We start from the raw sequence: 19,042 nt of genomic DNA, 5'->3' as shown, positions 1-19,042 counted from the left end.
CGATAGCAGTAAAAAGGTACTTAAACTCACTTGAAGCTCTCCAGAGCTGTAAAAGCCATGTGGACCCTTCTGTGGCAGGAATAAGTAACACCGTCACATGTATAAATGACACTCGAACAGATTTTAGGAAAAGTAGAAGTATTTTAATTGTGCATATTTTGTAAAGTAAAGTTAAACGTTCTGCATTAAAATAACCATGGATAGGGCCGATATTGCCTTTCTAGCAGATATAGCAAAAAAATTATAAGAGATACTTATTATGTTTTCTGGGTATCAAAGTGAGAATATGTTGTCATTATCGTTCCGCAGATAAGTTTATATTTAGTCTGTTTTGGTGTTGACAGTGATGCTAGGCTTCAGCAGCTGTTACATGTGTCCGGTGTCCTGTGTCACAAGTGTCCACGTGCACAAGATAACGGAAGCTTCCTCCCTTCACACTTTCCTGGGTATATCTGGATCTTTCTTGTTTGCGTTTGCAGAGCTATAAACAGCCTTCAGCTTTTATAGTCACCCAGCATCCTTTGCCAAACACGGTGAAAGACTTCTGGAGACTGGTCCTGGATTATCACTGCACGTCTGTGGTTATGCTAAATGATGTGGATCCTGCCCAGGTGAGACTCAAGCCCAGGGTCAAATTTCTGTTCGTTCTGCTTGCACACTGCGAAGCACACGCCCCCGTGCCAGCTCGCAAATGCCAGGTGAAGGTTGGGAGCGGGAGCTGAAACACAAACGTCAAAAGCAGACGGAATTAGGGACAGGGCCAAAAGTTGTCGGAAACTGAAAAACCAGATAGAGATCATAGATGGTGGAAGTGACAGGGAAAGACAGGGTCAGAAATTCGCTGTTCCCCGAGGATGGAAATTCCAAGTAGAGAGAGATACAGGTAATGGGTGGAGTCAGAGCTGCTGGGGGTGGGGATATCGTAACACCTGCAACCAAGTGGAGGCAGCAAAGCAGGGAGCACAGCACAGCAGCACGAGCCCAGCTCTTAGCCCCGGGAGGATCCGTGTACTTCCTGGCAAGGCTCACCTGGAGCCTGCAGGTAGAGATCGTCATGGTAGGGCGACGGTGATTTTAAGGGACAAAAATGACTTTTGTCAACACTTGGGTAAAGAGATTAAAAAGAAACAAAACCGGGACTCGAACATAAGAGAGGCTCAGAATGATACATGGGGCTTTCCCGTGGCTGTTTTCCTCACACACCAAAAGAGAAAGAACAGGACAGTAACGACTGGGTACTAGTAATGGGGTCAGAAACATTCCCTTAAAGGGACTTGTCAGGCGAGCATTGGCACAGTGTCCCTTTAGGAGCTGAATTTATCCTGTTCGGGTACAGCGACACCAGTCTCCCACTTAACCACCGTGACAGAGGGTATTATGGGACCTGTGGACTTCTCGTGTTTTAAGAATAAACTTGTTCTGAAACGGAATTAATTTTCTCTCTGGTAGAGACCAGCTTAAAAAAGAAAAAAAAGAGGTCAGAAGTATTTTGGCATCCAAACTGGACAAGAATTTTCCTTCCTAAAATCCATTTTATTGTCATCAATCAGCCATAAATTCCATGGACACTCATTTCGATCCTGTAATGCTTTTAATTGTGTGTGAGGCCCTACACTATATTGTTAGGGTTCTCGCCTGAGAGCTAGTGGATGAAATAATAACGATCATCCTTGTCCTTATCTAGTCCTTTTTGCTTAAGAAGCTTAAATATTTCAGAAGTCTTCCACAGTGATCCCCTCCCAAAGAGAGAGTGCAGCTACTTTTTAAAGACAAGCAGACACCACAGTTCAGGGAACTTCAAAGACCCAACTCAAAATAGCACCAGGGATCCTGATCTTCTAACTCACAATGCCATGGCTTAAATTTCACTAATTCAAGATTCAGTGAAAGACTGTTACAGGACAAGGGACTATTCCCTCTTCAGAATCATTCTTTTCCCCCTAATGTGAATCCTGACATGTGGTGATAAACTGCGGGGGGGGGGGGGGGGGGGTTCCTATTAGTGAACCAGACATGAGTGATTTCCACAAGTTCTTCTTGAACGACTGTGTTGGAATTCTGAAGCTGCATGCTAAACTCGAACTGTCTGGATTCAAACCAAGCCTCGGCCGACCCTGGTAGGGGAGACAGAGAGTCCAGTTCCGCTCGGCAGACAGAGCTGATTTTCAGAGTGAGAAGAAGGGGCTCCTGGGACGTAGTCATTTAGAGAACACTAAACTGAGCATTTGAACTTAAAGTCTTTGCAGTCGTACGAGAATAGCACTCAACTATTTTAAGTATTTATAGGTCCGGTTCATGGACGTGTTAATGCACCATTTAAGCCATTTTCTACATGGTTTACTTGGGCTGAGTGCAGAATGTATTGTACCAAGAACCACGCGCCGGCCCGGGCCATTCGTGTTTCTCTGGTGTGAGTGATGAGCTCTGATCAGGGCTTGAACCGAGAGAGCAAGCAGAAAGTAAAGCTAACTCAGTCCGAAGGAAAAAATGGGCAGAACAGTTCAAATGTGCATGTTAGGACTTTTACTACCATCTCGGCTTCCCATCACGATACTCGTTAATTTTCGCAGTGGTTACCCTTGGGTACAAAGAGAAACTAAGCATCAGCATGCTATCATTTGACACCGCAGTTTTAGAACTTGTCACCAGCAAGTGCTGGGGAGGAAGGGAGCATTTTACAGAAGTCTTAGTTTAAAATAAATAAATGTGATTTTTAAAATACTGCAGACTCAGCTAAGGTAGGAAGTATGCTTAGGTAACCGACGCTCACTCTCGATTGTAAAGTTCAAGCCTTCACCTTATTTGTAATAGAGACTGCGCTGCCATTGCCCCACTGTGAACTGAAAACTATCTTGCGGTCTTGGGCGTTCATCAACCTTCGCAACCTTTGACGATGAGCTTTTAGATACTTTGGAAAATAAAAGTCATCCAAACAAGGAAATTCGATGAGTGGATTCTCCTTTTGTGGCACATCATTCTGCTTAAAATGAGATAACGTTTTTCATCTGCGCTCGGCCCAGTAGAAACCAGTTGTAAAATATTGAAGTAATTGCCTCTGGGCTCCCCACAAGCCATTTGTCCTTCATGTAAATCAGAAAGATAAAAGTTTAACTCTACTCCCCGAAACATCACTGGATACCAAGTCCCAAAAGAAGTTTAATTCCAGACTTTAAAGGCCTAGTAGCGTCTCAGGGCTTTAGGAAAGGTCTGTGAGAGGGAAACGTCACGGGAGGTGGTCTCCCCACCTATCTGCAAGCTTAATACTTCTGTGGGGTCGTAGCAAACGAAGGTGCCTCTTTCATAAGCTCCCCTTCCCAGCATCCCTCCTTCCATGCTAACTTGTGTGCCACATTCACAAAAGTTCTAGTTACCTGGTGTCACCAATACCTGGCCCTTGAGACTCTAGGAAATTTGTGATTTTAACTAAAACCACCTCTAGATAAAACAGCAAAGTGTTGACTCTTCTTATATCAGGTTTTTAGATCTGAGCTGGGAGGGGTTGGACCAGAGCATGAAAATGCAACCCAACACTGTTATCAGTATCTTGTCACTGAATGGCCCTATTCCCAAAAGTGATTACAAGTTACAAAGCAAGCCCACATGGGGGAGGATGGAGATATGGGTGTTAACAGGTGTGTGCACCTTCTCAAGTATCTTAGCTCTTGTAATGGCAGCCAGTGGCATCTCCCCAGGGCCTGACAAAAGTTCCTTTACGCATGCAGAAGAGATCTTACAACGGGATGCGTTGAACAGCATCCATGTGGCCTCCTTGGAGAGCAGAATGGTTCGTGGCTTAAAGATACTTTCTGAGAAAATGAAGAAGGAAGTACTAGAAGGACGGGTGGAGCTGAGGAATCAGCCAACAAGAAAGTCCTCATGGGAGGAAAAGAGAGAAAGGAAAGAAAATAAAGTGCATCAAAGAATTGTTAAGAATTAGCGAATGTCAGTAGTGACTTCATCCGAACTGTTAGGAGTCAGTTTATTCCTATAATTAACCTTGTGTTTCTGTGTTTTCAATTCAGTTGTGTCCGCAGTACTGGCCAGAGAATGGAGTTCACAGACATGGCCCCATCCAAGTGGAATTTGTTTCTGCTGACTTAGAAGAAGACATCATCAGCAGGATATTCCGTATTTATAATGCAGCCAGAGTAAGAATCGCAGCCAACCTCACTTATGTTCTGGTTTCATTATTTTCTCATTCACCAAACATTTAGAGTGCCCACTTGGTCAGTCACCATTTAGGAGTTTGGAATACATTCTAGGTGTTTGTGAACAAAACAAAGCTCCCTGACGTTATGGAGCTTACATTCTAATGAGAGAAAACAGACAATAAATAATAGATATAACAGATATTATAATACAGTATGTTAGAAGCAATAAGTGCTATAGGGAAAAAATGGAGAGGTAGAAAGCACTTGGGCCAGGAGGGAGAGCAAGTCTCTGTCTTTAAATAGAGGTGCTGTGTGAGCAAAGACCCAACCAAAGTGAGGGAGCAGCCATGCAGATCTCTTTGGAGACTGCTTTATAGGCAGAAGCGATGGTCAGTACAAAGGCCCTGGGGTAGGGCCTTGTCTGGTGGGGTCCAGCAACAGTGAGGAGGCTGGTATGGCTGAAGCACAGTAAGCCAAGGTGAGAGTAGCTGATGGAGTTATCCACCTTGAAGGAAAGTAGCCAAGTGTCTGGGGGGGATGGGGGGGGGGCGGGAGACAGAGACTGCGTAGGGCCTCACAGGCCACTTCTAGGATTTGGGCTTTTGCTCTAAAGGAAATAAGGAGCCGTTACAGGGTTTTGAGTAGAGAAGAATCCCATGATATAATTTACCTTTAAAAAGAACACTGTACCTTCTGTGTTGAGAACAGACCCATCAGGAAGCCATTATCATAATCCAAGTAAGAAGTGACAACAAGACGAAGGCAGTCACTGGAGGTACCAGAGACAGAGAGATGCCGATACATCCCGACAGCAGAGCCAACAGGATTTGGGAATAGGCTGAATCCCAGGGAATAAGGAGTGGATCTCAAGATTTGGGTCCTGAGAAATGGACCACTGGAACTGACATTAACCAAGCTGGGGAAGGCTGTGGGGATAATGGGACTGTTTGGGGTAGGGGGACACGCATTAGAGAGAAGGTCAGGAAACATGCCAGGTTTGAGATGACTATCAGGTACCTAAGAGGAAGTGTCAAATAGGCCCAGATCTATGAGGGGGGGACATTTAGAAGAGGCCCAACCCAGAGATGTTGGTGACTTTAATGACGTTGACTTTGTTGATGACTTTGACAACTCACTGGAGTTTTGAAAGACTGCATAAACTCATCAGGTGAGAGGGAGAGAAGACAGGGGGCCCAAGGACTGAGCCTGGGGTTTCCATCAGCAAGAGGTCTGGGAGGAAGGGAGACCGAGACAGAGGGCAGAGAGTGGAGAAAGGCCAGCTGGGTGAAGAAAGTGTCAGCGAGCAAGACCAGTCACCCGTGTCAGAGGTGCTAAAGGCCGCAGGAGATGTGATCCAAGTGATTTAAACGCAGCCAGATTAAAACCGCTGCCACTTCTCTAACACTTTCTTTGAATACTCCAGTTCCATTTAATTATGACTAAAGATTAATTGACTATTGATATCTTAGCAAGATTCACACCAATACACAAAACCATGTTGTGTTTGCAAGAAACGCCATGTAACCTCTATCACCCTGAGCTCACACACATCTCCAGATTATAAATTATTCTCTCCCCTCCAATTACCTGCAATTAAAGTAAACCCATGTTACCCCTTACTGCCCAGTGAGGTCAGTGTTCACATTGTACGTTATTTGTCACTTGGCTTTTGCAAAACTGTAAGCATTCTGCTTCGCTTTTATTCGTCTGGCCTGTCATTTAAAACACCTGTTTTTTTATAACGGCTCGGGTTACAACGCCTAACGCTTCAGGCCAGTGGAAGCTTCCTTCGTTATTTTATAGGCCGGCCTCCCCCTTAGTAATGGCCTGCTTTGCTGAGAAGTCCAAGCAGGTGGACTCAGCCTGCTGGAATCCCACCGGTAAATGATGCCTGTGTCCTTTCGCCTCCTTGACTGTTGCCTGATTCCCCACAGCCCCAAGATGGATACCGGATGGTGCAGCAATTCCAGTTCCTGGGCTGGCCCATGTACAGGGACACGCCGGTGTCCAAGCGCTCCTTCTTGAAGCTCATTCGCCAGGTGGACAAGTGGCAGGAGGAATACAACGGGGGCGAAGGCCGCACGGTTGTGCACTGCTTGTAAGTGCTAAGGAGGGCTCAGCACCTAAGAAGGGCCAGGCCAGCGTTGCGCTGTCCCCCCCATGGTTCACCATCCCTTGCCTCTCTATAAACGGAGAAGAAATAAGTAGGTCTGGATGGATGGAGATGATCTGCCTCCTCGTTAAGAATTTTGTTTGCTTTCCAGAAAACAAAATATGCACATTTTGCATTGGGATAGGGTGTCACTGCTATAAAAATAAGCCCTGACCTTGTGGTCATCCTCCCCCCCCCCCCCACTTAAAAAGAAACACCTGGGTGGATTCACTGGGCTCCTACCAGCTCCTGAGAGTCCATAGGTAAGTTTAGGGAGTTTTCTGAGCTGGTAGTTGAACTGTTGGTAACTTGCAATCATCCCCAGTGGAAGTATCTACGACACTGACGTCAGCAGATGTTACAGATCAGAACCCCCCCACACCCCACCCTGATTCGGCAAAACTGGTGCTGGCAACAGGTTTATCAGCACACTAGCTGGTAATTCTATAGGAAATCATGCCAGAGGTTTCGAAGGAACTGTCTTTCAAAGGAATTGTCTTTGAAGAAAATTTTGTTTATGTCTTGGTTTTTGCCTGAGAATATAAACACACACACACACACACACACATATATATATATATATATATATATATATATATATATATATATATATAGGGAAGATTTGGCTAGAGCCCGTATCTCCAAAGTGTGGTCTCTAGACCAGCAGTTCTAGGGGGTGCTCAAATGGGAAGACCTCTGCTACAGAGCATTGAATCCCATTTGTGACTGCACATTGAGGATCATTTGGGGAGATTTTTATAAAACAAAAACAGGGACGTCTGGGTGGCTCAGTCGGTTAAGCATCCGACTCTGGCTTAGGTCATGATCTCAGGGTTCATGAATTGGAGCCCCGCATCGGGCTCTGTGCTGACAGCTCAGAGCCTGGAGCCTGCTTTGAATTCTGTGTGTCCCTCTCTCTCTGCCCCTTCCCCACTCATGCTCTGTCTCTGTCAAAAAATAAATAAATGTAAAAAAAATTTTTAATCAATGAAAAACAAAAGCAAAAAACCATGCCCAGGCCATACCCAAAGCAATCACATCAAAATCCCTAAGGATGGGCCCCAGACATCTGTGTTTTTTCAGACTGCCAGATTATTTCAGTGTGTGGCCAAGGTTGAGAGCCACTGAAAAGAGACTGCCTTGCTTTTCAGAACACCATCACCTGCATTTTCTCATTGGTGATGATATGTAGCTAATCAGCCAGCTGGGATTGGCTTAATGGAGCAGGCAATTAGAAAGTCATGGCAGTTAGGGAAGGTATTTAGAGAATTTGTGGAAACTTATAAGCTTATGTCTCTTTTCAGGGGAGTATCATTACAAGCCCACAGTATGATCTCTCCCAAACGGAAGGGGAAACAAGGTTTAACTCTGGGAAGACCAACCCTAGTTAAAATGACAAGCTTGCCTAAGGACCCCGGTTACTCTCCCCTCAAGGCCTGTATCTCATGCCGTGCCCCTCCCCCCAGGGGCCCAGGAGGGTCCATGACACCCCAGAACTCTGCCCTGCTTCCCAGGAGTCAGAAAGTGGCAGAGTTTCATCCTACAGAAACTGATATGCCCTTGGAAAGAGTCTTATGAGCCTGTTCACACTTAGCCTCGACCAGAGCCTCCAATCCTTTGTCCTGCCCGCTTACTTTTCCCTTCCTTCTCCTGGATCCAGCTCATTAAAAAACATCCCTACCAAGAAAATGCCAAGGAGGATTGAGTCACAGCTCACATCCCCCAATTTATTTCTTCTAAATGCAGATAGAGCTTCTGATCAGAATATGATCAGAGGGTGACCAGTGTGAGTTGATACAGTCCCAGCAGGGAAAACTGACATTTTAGTTAGGGTTTGTATTATATCCATTAGGTTTCTGGAAAAACTCAAAACAGTCTGCAGACACCCATTTCTGTGTCTGGAGTCGGCCAGTATCTGGAACTAGGAGTATAATGCGTACATGGCACCCGCTTTGATTAGTAGCTTTCTAACAGGGGCCAGTGCCGTAACCCAAAGGGCTAAGTCACACTGGGGGAAGTTGAGGCACCAGGACAGGCCTGAGGGGAAGATACAAAGACGCCTTAAATCACTGCACCTCATAGACAGCCACCCACTATACTCTCCCAAAGGCCCAGCTGTGACCCCAAAACTAAGCAATTGCATTTCCCTTCTCCATGATGTCTACAGCAGGCTGTTCCTTATAGTGCATGGTGGCAGGCATCCCATTGTTTCTGCCCTCTTGCCAGCCCAAAGAACCTTGATCTTTCCTTGGGAAACATTCTTCCCAGTCCTGAAGTCCCCTTGGTTCTCATGGGGCTGCCTCTGGCTCTCTTGGCATCAGGGTGGGCATGAGACCCATGCCTGGTAAGAATGTGTATTGTTTCGATTTATAAATCTAAATGAAGATTGTTTTAGTTGTGAGAAACAAAGTTCAGTTGAATTCGTATCTTCCAACATAGTCGAGGAAAAAATGCTTTGAACCACAAAAGCTCTCTGCTGTTCATTTCTGAGGTAAGAATGTTGTATTCAACATAGAGTAGTGCTTCCTAATGGCTGTGGGCAGAGCAGTCCCTGCCCGAAACAGACCTCCACATGCTACAAGTGGAATGGTTCCTTGAGCCACGCATATACTCACAGTGAGCAAACAGGGTTGTTGTTGTTGTTTCTTCATACATCTTCCAGCTCATAAAGCCAGAAGAAATGGATAGAATTAAGATATCACCATTTTGTAACCCTTCATGAAAATACGGGTATAGACAGTGGTCATCAAGAACTATTGAAAGCATCAGGTGAAAAGTTGGTGGGGGAAAAGCAGTGTGGCTAACAGTGCGAAGACAGAAAGTAGGCTGATGGAGCAGAAGAGAAAATCCAGGAATGGAGCCACACCTCAGGGTCACCTGATTTACAACTAAGACCCCACAGTACTACGGGAGGTGGGGGGGAACAGCCTGCATACCGGTCTCCCTCCTCATGCTACATACAGAAATCATTTCCAGATGGATCATGGACCAACATATGAAAAGGAAAACAATGAAGCTTCCAGGAGAAAATCTTCATGACCAAAGGAAAACAATGAAGCTTCCAGGAGAAAATCTTCATGACCATGAGGTAACCAAAGATGATGATACCCAAGACAGAACACAAGCCATAAAAGAGAATATTGAAAAATTGGATTTCATTAAAGTTAAGCACTTCGGTTCATCAAAAGACACCAAGGAGACTGAAAAAGCAAGACAGCATGGGCAAAGAGTTTTGTGATACATGCATCTGACAAAGGACTCAGAGCCAGAATGCCTAAGAACTACTGCAAGCAAAGAAACAAAGATAGATCCAGCTGTTTGAGCAAAAGACTTGACAAGAGCTTCATTTTTTTAAACAAAGAATATGCACATAGCCAATAAACATAGAAAAGGTACTCAGCATCATTCATTTCCAGGATAATACATATTAAAACCAGGACCAGACGCCCCCTGCACACTCAGCGGAATGGGTGACATTTAAAAGACAAACAAGGGGCGCCTGGGTGGCTCAGTCGGTTGAGAGTCCGACTTCGGCTCAGGTCATGATCTCACGGTTTGTGGGTTTGAGCCCCACGTTGGGCTCTGTACTGACAGCTCAGAGCCTGGAGCCTGCTTCCGATTTTGGGTCTCCCTCTCTCTCTCTGTCTCTGCCCTCTCCCCTGTTCATGCTGTCTCTCTCAAAAATAAACATTAAGATAAAATGAAAAAATAATAAAATAAAAAATAAAAGACAAACAAGCAAATGATAATACCAAGTGTTGGTGACGATGCAGAGCAAATGGAACACCCCCTACACCGCTGGCAGGAAGGACAGATGGCATGGAGATTGGGATCTGTTTGACGGCAATACCAAATGCTAAAGATGAATACGTTCTCTGAGCTCTTCCTCTCCCAAGTACACGACTACAGAAATGAGTCATTTATGCACCATGAGACATTTTTAGAGCAGATGGACTCATAATGTTGAAAATTAGAAACAGCCCAAATATTCCTCAGCTGTTAGGTGATTAAAATTATACAGTAGTAGATCCATTCAGTGGAATTGTTCTCAGCAATATAAAAGAAGAAGCCAGTGGTGCAACATGGATGATTCTCACCGAGATAGTATTAAGTGAAATAAGCCAGACTCAAGAGAGTATATACTGTATATTCCCTTTATACAAAATTTGAAAACAGACCGAAGACATTTACAATGCCAGGAGTGAGAACAGAGATCATCTTTGGGGAATTGATGGTATTGATGACGAGGGAGTCTGAAGGAGATCTGGGGGGGAGGGGGGGTGGCGCTGATCCCGGTCTGTGTCTTGATCTGAGTGGTGGTTACGTGGAACATGAATTTGGAAATTAACTAAGATATGTACTACCATTTGTGGTACATATCATTAACTACTGTTAATTGTAGGTCTGTTATACTTAATTTTAAAAAAAAAAAACTGATTTTGAACTTAATGTACCAAACTGACATTCTAACACAATGATCCATCTTAAAATCACAAAACAAAGAACAACGTGATATCTTGTGCCTGCTTCCTTAAAAAGTATGCTTATAAGGTATCCTGTCTTAAAAAAAATTAATTCTTAGGAAGCTGTGGACCTAACTCCTAATTTATAGAATATAAGGATTAAAAAGAAACATGTTAAATGATTCACAGAGATGCAATGAATGAGAACAACTGAGAATATGGGGCTCTTTACAGGAAAGATGACCCATTTCCTCCACAAATAAATTCCCCAGAAATATAAGAGAGAACAAAGAGGGACCTATAGATTAAAATGAACTCTCAAGCTATATCAACCAATTACTTTGCTTGGACGTGTATTTGAAGAAATCAACTGGAAGAAAATTTGTGAAACAATCTGGGAAATTGGAACAATAATTAGAAATTCAATTATCGACCCAGTAATATTATCTTAGGTGTAATAATGATACTGTGTTTATTTTTCTTTCAATCCATTAGCTCCTTGGAGAAGTGGTTGATCTCAGAGCTGGTGCAGGGAAGATGTAAGATGAGTTTGGAACACCTTGTGGTCCCAGAGAGTAAGAAAGTACTCAAAAAATAATGGAGGCCTGATGGAGCTTCTAATGGCCAAAACCAGAACAATTTCAGCAACAAAAATAAATATTGATACTATTGGATTTTAGCTCATTGAACAAAATTAACACGTGTAAGTCTAAAGTGACATAAATAGGGGCACCTGGGTGGCTCAGTCAGTTAAGCATCTGACTTTGGCTCAGGTCATGATCTTACAGTTCACGAGTTCAAGCCCGGTGTTGGGCTCTGTGCTGACAGCTCAGTGCCTGGAGCCTGCTTCAGATTCTGTGTCTCCCTCTCTCTGCCTTCCTTCACTTGCTCTCTCTCTCTCTCTCTCTCTCTCTTTCTCTCTCTCTCTTCTCTCTCAAAAGTAAATAAACATTAAAAAAAATTTAAGGAAAAAATAAAGTGACATAGATAAAAAGATAAAAGATATAAGCAAATAAATTAGTCAAATAGTGGAGAAGAGACAGCACTCTCTCACAGTAGAATGTTGAAGGAGACAGGGAAGTAGAAAATCAAAACCACAATGATCGTTGTTGCAGACAGGATCCACCAATGGATCCTCAATCAGTGGGTGAAACTTTGAGGAGAACTGAGATATTTGCAGAATCCCAAAGTATCTCCCAAGATATTAACTACAAAGAGAAAGATAACGACTACATAGGAAAACATTTCTCAGGCGCCGTCTTAAAAAGTGATGAAGGTCAACATCACCAGCAAAATAAGCCAATTCAGTATCCTGAATCCCTGGAAGGATGAACAGCCCCTCTGTGGTTCTCTGGCCAAAATGCATAACTTCATTCCCAATCATGAGAAGGGGACATAGTTCTACATTTCCACATTCTACAATTTGTATTTTGTAATGACTTCTCAAATTGTAGCTGGGCACCATGGCCACTTTCTACATCTACATTCTAATTTTTTTTTATTCTACAAAAAAACTGACCAGTACTCATCAAAAGTGTCGAGGTCAAGAAAAAAAAGGAATGATTGAGAACCTGATGGACAGGTAGCAGAGACTAAGGAGCCAGGACAAGTCAATGCAAGGTGGGATCTGGGATTGGATCCTGGACTAGAAAAAGGTCATTGGTGACATTTGACTAAGGCCTGTAGTTGAGGTAATAGTATTGCACCAGTGGTAACTTCCTGGTTCTGATCCCATACTATGATTTTGTAAGATGTTCGCATCAGGGGAGGTGGGTATGCCAGGGAACCCTCCGTGCTGTTTTTACGATGATTCTGCACATTTAAAATTAGTCCAAAATGAAAAGTTTCATTCAGAAAGAGCTCCTGTGTTTTAGAGATTAATAATGAAATAATAGTGGACTTCTGTAAGGCCAAGTCCATCTTTGAACACTCATCACCAGCTTTCCTGGCAGATAGCAGATAAGGTGTTTGTTCGCCGGAAATTTCCTGCAGTGGGTCCTTTCAGTAAAAACTGGTAAGTTTTTAAGAGATTGTATAACTGAGATCTGAGGTGAAGCTAGGAGAGCAGAATGTGCCAGTTTCTCATCACCTCCAGTGAGGTGACCCATGGGCCCAGGGCTAAGACTCATTAACTCCATTTACTTTAATTAAAATAATTGGCCCTAGTGGAGTGATCGCCTGGCCTCTGAGGCTTTCACCATTGCCTGCTCTCCAGGGTTCAGGAGGCACATGAGGATGCCGTGTGAGAGCAAATGCTCTCAGACCTTCTCTTGGACCATCTGATTTCTCTTCCGGCAGGAACGGGGGAGGCCGCAGCGGGACGTTCTGCGCCATCAGCATCGTCTGTGAGATGCTCCGGCACCAGAGGACAGTCGACGTCTTCCACGCCGTGAAGACGCTGAGGAACAACAAGCCCAACATGGTGGACCTCCTGGTAGGACCCTTCCTCTGTCCCGCGGAATGGGGCATTTTCCTGGTTAGCTAGTGCAAGACAGCTCGCCCCCTCCGAGTTTGTGCTGACACTGATTCACGGGGGGGAGGATGCTCGTTTTCAGAAACATAATGTGATCTCTGGGCTGGTGAGGGCTTTTCTCCCCTTTTCCTCTCTCCCTGGGCTTTTCACAGGGAGGCTTCATCTCCACACACTGGAAATGGGGAAGTCGTTGAAACTCACAAGCAAACATCCTTATTAGTTCCCATTCCTGGTAGTGCCTTCCACGTGCCTAAGCACTTCGTCTTCATGGAGAAGAATCCTACTACACGAAATGCCAGATTTTCAAATTATATATTTTATAAATAGCTTCATCACCTAACATTCGTCAAAGCTGTGAATTTCAGTTTGGCACCCAGAATGTTGCAGTTAATTTTGGTGGCCATATCTGAGAAGAGGATTAAGGAGCTGAGAAACAAAGGACTATGTGCAGCTATTTTCTTAGAGTATTTCAGGAAATCTCTTTCTTGTGTGCAGCTATTGAAATGCCAACCACCGAGACTGGAGAACAGTAGAATAACATCAAGGAAGAAGCTTTTAGATTAGTCATTTGTACCTCTGTCAGTGGAAGGAGGAGCTGAACGAAACAGTAGGACTGATCCCAGAGTTGGAGAATGGCCTGGGGTGTGGAGAGGGAGGAAGGGATGACCGGTGCCACCATGCCTGGGAAGCCTGCGTTTCCCGGCCCACAGTACTGCAGCAGTGGGCTTCAACTTTAAAATATAATAAAGGCACCGAAGAGCTAGTCGAGATTCAAGGTAAAGTTGAAGAAGTAGGGGCACCTGGGTGGCCCAGTCGGTTAAGCGTCCGACTTCGGCTCAGGTCATGATCCTGCAGTTTGTGAGTTCGAGCCCCGCGTTGGGTTCTGTGCTGACAGCTCGGAGCCTAGAGCCTGCTTCAGATTCTGGGTCTCCCTCTCTCACTGCTCCTCCCCTGCTCACACTCTGTCTCACTCTATATCAAAAAACGAACACTAAAAACTAGATAGATAGATCGGTAGCGTTGAGGAAGTAGCCAAGGTTCCTGGTCATCACAGCAGTGCCCCAGGCTGGGTAATGATAGCGACTGATGCTGACTGACTCCTAGGACACGTCCGACTCCCACAGGTCACTCTGCAGAGGCGTCTGCTTCCTGCAGGTCCGTGTGTCCTGCTTGATGGGCTGTTCCACGTCCAAGAAGCACTTGCTGCCTGAGGAATTTGGTAGAGGGGCGCCTGTTTGGCCAAGTGCAGACTCCCAAACCATCAGCAGTTAGCACCTTGGCTTCTGTGGAGAAAGGGCTGCGTCCCGCAAACTGCTGCCCTCTCCTCTCCTCCCTACTGGAGACCCATGAACACCCAAATTCGAATCTCAGCTCTGCTACTAATTCAAGTCAAGAGACCTCAGACAAATTAACTTGGCAATTTAGGTCCCCTCGGGCAGGTCACTTAACTTCCCTGAGCCCAAGTTATGGAAACCAGGGATAAGGTTGGCTTATGGAGGTGATCCTGTGAGCCACCATATATGAAAGTGTTTTTGGAAAACTGCAAAGGTGAGAGAGTGGTTCTCAAGAGTGCAGGTGTCCACAGGGCATCCCGCAGCCAACAGGCATGTATTAGCGTTGGGAGAGGAGGGGAGGGGGCAGCGAGCAGCTGGCATTCACATGGTGCTTAATATGTGCCAGACCCCATGCTCGGTGCCTTATATGGTGGCACAGATTTCATGTGGATGGGCTGACAGACTGGCTGGCCTGTCCCCTGTGCAGGCTTCACTAGAAACAGCCCCTCCCAGAGGCAGAGAACTATCTCACTCCCTGGCACCACCCATGGGAATTTTAAAGAGTTGTACCACCATGGAATTCTCAGTCTTCTGGGCTGGGGGCCACTGAGATAGGGCAGTTGGGCAGTCAGAGGAGGCCTGAGTTTGGGATGGATAAGAAGGTTGGCAGAAAATGGAAGCCAATGCCTAAATTAAAATAGTGCGACCTCATTGGCACTTAACCGCCCAGACTGAGGGACAGACTTGTAGCTTCTAGACTTTTGTTGGAACTTGGGCAAAGCTGACCTTGATGAAAAAAATATATATCATTTCCCTCTCACTACAGCCTGAATTAAGCAGGTCATTAGTAATAGACCCTTCCAGGCCTTTCCGCTAATGGCCCTGGCTGCAGCTTTCATCACTCACGAATTTTTATGTGCAGAAACAATGTGCCTTTTTCCAAATCAGTGGTGCAGACTAAAGGATGGAGGTGATTCTCTGTGAACTGAATGGACATCTAGGTGGTTGGACCAGCAGGGAGCCCTCTCTTCTATAATAATTTAGGCATCTCTGTGATGATGTGTTACTCTAATAGAGAAAATAGGATCTTCAGATGCCCAAACTTCTGAGGGTCAGTCACAGTTTGAGGATAAGGTCAGTGGCTGAGAAATATAAGGAGAGTTTTCAATTTCCTGGAAGAATGTCTGATAAATTTGTCACAGTGACTGTTGGCAAAATAATAGATACTATCTGGTGACCGGAGAAAAAAATGTCACCGTGCTCTTTTCAGTAGGCTTGAAGTTTCCTGAATTAAAGAAGGACTCCTGTCACTTGTTTGTTTTTGCTTATAAGTACAATTTCTATTAGTTTGTTACTCATATGTGTATGTTGGCTAAGGGAATTAATTCAGGTCAAAGAGATTAAACCCAATATAATTTCATTGGGCATAAAAGACCATCTGAGACCTGAGTTTCTCCTAAACACAAAATGTTATACCAGCAGCTGAAAATCCCAAGAGTACTGAGTCCTCCTGGCTGCCTTTTCTTAGAATGATGAAGTGGGTTCCAAAACTCCTGGGGTGCACTTCTGTCCTGGCTGGGGAGGCAGAGGGGATAGGGTTGCAGAGGGCCCTGGTATGGGCCCCACTGGATGTGCTCAGTCGGTGAGGTGGGGGGATGGGGGAAAGGACTTCCTCCTACCTCCTACTTGCCTGGTTAGATTCAGATGGAATCCCCAACCCCTGAGCTCCTTTGAAGTTTCAGGAAAATTCAGGCTGCTTCAACAAACATCTCCTCTCTCACCTGTGTCCTCACTCAGCTTTAGAAGTTTCCAGGGCTCTGTTTTAACAGAGAAACAGCCTTTAGGGAATAGATCTTTCCTAAAGAAACATATTCTCCCCTGGGAGGTGGTGGGAACTTTGGCCAATGTGATGAGATCTGACATACATATGCATTGTAGAATAGTTACCAAGATCAAGGTAGTTAACACATCCATCGCTCCACTAAGGTAACATACTTGACTTGTGTGTGTCTTTAGTGAGAATCCTTAACATCTATTCTCAGCAACTTTCAAATATACAATACCGTATCATTAAGTATAGTCATGGTGCTACACACTAGATTCTCAGAACTTATAACTGAAAATTTGTACCCCTGGCCAACATCACCTCATTCCCCCACCCCCAGCTCCTGGCAGTCACCGTTCTATTCTGTTTCTATAAATTGACTTTTTTTTTTAATTTTTATTTTTTAATTGACATCTAAGTTAGCATATAGTGCAACAATGATTTCAGGAGTAGATTCCTTAATGCCCCTTACCCATTTAGCCCATTCCCCCCTCCCCTAACCGCCTCCAGTAACCCTCTGTTTGTTCTCCATATTTAAGAGTCTCTTATGATTTTGTTCCCCTCCCTGTTTTTACATTATTTTTGCTTCCTTTCCCTTATGTTCATCTGTTTTGTATCTTAAAACCCTCATATGAGTGAAATTTGACTTTCTTTAATGAGAGCTTTAAAGAATTCTGAGCCCTGGGCCCACCCCAGAGACCATGATTCAGTTGATCTGGGGTCTGGCTGTGGCAGCAGGATGTTAAAAGCGTCCCAGGTAATTTTAATGCGTAGTAAGGTTAAGAAACTTAGTGCCCAGTCTAGGATGGCTCTCAGCCAGGACTGCACATTGGAATCGCCTGAGGTGCTGTCACAAATGCCAAGGCCCAGGCCATGCCCCAGACCAGTTATGGCAGATGGAGCCCAAGGCCAGTGAGCTCGGTGGGCTGCAGGGGAGACCAGGGCTCAGCAGGGTGAACAGGCCATCCCTTTCCTCATGCCAGCTGCTGGGCAGCTCCAAACCTACCTCCAGCCCTCCAGCCCTCCTGCTCAGACCCAGTCCTCTGCCAGCATCTCCCAACATCTGTAATTTAGAGCTGGCTACCAGACTCAGCCCCACCTGCCCCTTCTGCATGCTAAAACAATATTCGGTATAAGGCACTCCCTGCAAGATGGCATGCGGTTAGGGCCTGCAGCTCTCCCTCTCATGTAGATGACACAATGAGTCTAATAACTTCTGCATATACACTGCCTCCAGAGGTCTACCTGTGAACTGTGAAACATACAGGCTATTTGAAGGGGTGGGGGGAGGATGTGTGGGGAGTGGGGGAGAGGGGTATGTGTATAGGTTTATGTGTGTGTGTGAGTGGGGGTGGGTGTCGCAGGTACAGGTGTGTGGGTGGCTGTGTATCTGTGGGTGTATGTATATGTGAGTGCGTGTGCATGTACAAGGGTGTGTGTGCATGTAGGGGGTGTAGGCGTGGATGTATGCACATGTGTAGAGGTGTGTGGGTGTGTGCATGTGCATATGCATGTGTAGGGGTGGATGTGTGTGTATGTGTAAGGGGGTGTATGTATGGGTGGGTAGATATATTTATGTATATGTGGGTGTGTGTGCATGTGTGGAGGCGTGGGTGTGCATGTGTAGGGGTGGATGTGGGGGGTGTGGAGGTATGGATCTGTATGCATGTGTAGGGGTGTGAGGGGGTAGATGCATGTGCATATGTAAGAGGATGATGGTATATACTTGTGGGTATATGTATATGTGGGGGGGTGTGCGTGTGCGTGTGGAGGGGCGTGGGTGTGTGTGTAGGTATGGGTGTATATGCATGTATAGGGGTGTGGGGGTGGGTATATGTCAGTATATGTGTCTGTGGGTGTGGCTGGGGGTGTCAGTGTCAGAGTGGAGGATGTAGGCCCCAGATGGGGAGTCAGAGAGGCACAAGGCCCATCTCTGGAGACACTGGGAGGCATCCCACTTTCCCTGGCCCAGCCACACAGCCCCTGGAGAAGCAGCCACTCTGCTTGAGTCCTCCCATGGCAAGTCTTCCTGCAGTCTCAAGGAAGTAATCTCCGTGCCCCCACCCCTGCCCTAGACTCTGAGCTCCTTGAGTCAGGGGCTGGCTGCCCCCTCAGTACCAGCAGAACTCCTGGAGGGTCCCAGGAGAGAGCTGAGTGACAGCACGTTTCTTCCCTGCACCTGGATGCTCCCCCCTCCTGAGCTCCCCTCCCTGCTCTTAGAACCTGGGGAGGCCATGGCTACACACTGATGAGTCTCAACAGCAAACCAGGCACAAACCACCATGCATGGGAGGAACGTTCTTTGAGGGAAGAACGTTCTCCCTACATTTTTAAAGGCACAAATGAGAGGAATGACCCATTCTGCCTGTGTCAGACACACCGCTGTCTCCTCAAGGGGTCTCCTTGGCTGGGAACCTCCCGGAAACATTGAAGCAGACGGCTCCACCCATGACTGTTGGCACCCTGGGGACCAACTGACCCTCCAAGCGGGGACATGGGTAAAAGGGTTTTTCCAGACTGTAGGACCTATTAGCACGGGACCCAGATGAAACGGTGAAATTTGTTTTAGGTTCAAAAAGCAAGTGTATCAGAGAAGGAAGGGTTACCCCAGGTGAGCCTGCGTGCAGACTGCTCTCTGAATCTTCTCAGGCAGGCAGCGTGGGGCACTGGAGGTTCCCGGAGGGACCACAGGGCCCCTAGTTCC

The 19,042-nt window shown here is 45.7% G+C and overlaps 2 protein-coding genes across 7 annotated transcripts in view; one reads left to right on the top strand and one right to left on the bottom strand.

Moving 5' to 3' along the window:
• The window catches only part of PTPRM (protein tyrosine phosphatase receptor type M), a 796,527-nt gene that overhangs the window by 773,817 nt on the left and 3,668 nt on the right, over window positions 1-19,042 (top strand). For all 6 annotated transcript variants that reach the window (XM_060613276.3, XM_060613283.3, XM_060613278.3 and 3 more), the window contains 4 exons: window positions 480-611; window positions 4,023-4,148; window positions 6,086-6,249; window positions 13,065-13,200. In XM_060613276.3, the coding sequence (XP_060469259.1) occupies window positions 480-611; window positions 4,023-4,148; window positions 6,086-6,249; window positions 13,065-13,200 (558 nt within the window). The remainder of the gene's footprint in view (window positions 1-479; window positions 612-4,022; window positions 4,149-6,085; window positions 6,250-13,064; window positions 13,201-19,042) is intronic.
• Window positions 605-19,042, bottom strand: part of LOC145712988 (uncharacterized) — a 42,860-nt gene continuing 24,422 nt past the window's right edge. Inside the window, exon 2 of the mRNA XM_081790772.1 lies at window positions 605-718. Within this exon, the coding sequence (XP_081646898.1) occupies window positions 631-718 (88 nt within the window). The 3' untranslated portion in view covers window positions 605-630. The remainder of the gene's footprint in view (window positions 719-19,042) is intronic.

This window comes from Panthera onca, chromosome D3 (genome assembly GCF_046562875.1).
Source record: "Panthera onca isolate mPanOnc1 chromosome D3, mPanOnc1 haplotype 2, whole genome shotgun sequence".
NCBI classification, from domain to species: Eukaryota; Metazoa; Chordata; class Mammalia; order Carnivora; family Felidae; genus Panthera; species Panthera onca.
Note: the sequence above shows the minus strand (reverse complement) of the source record. Positions and strands in the feature narration are given on the sequence as shown.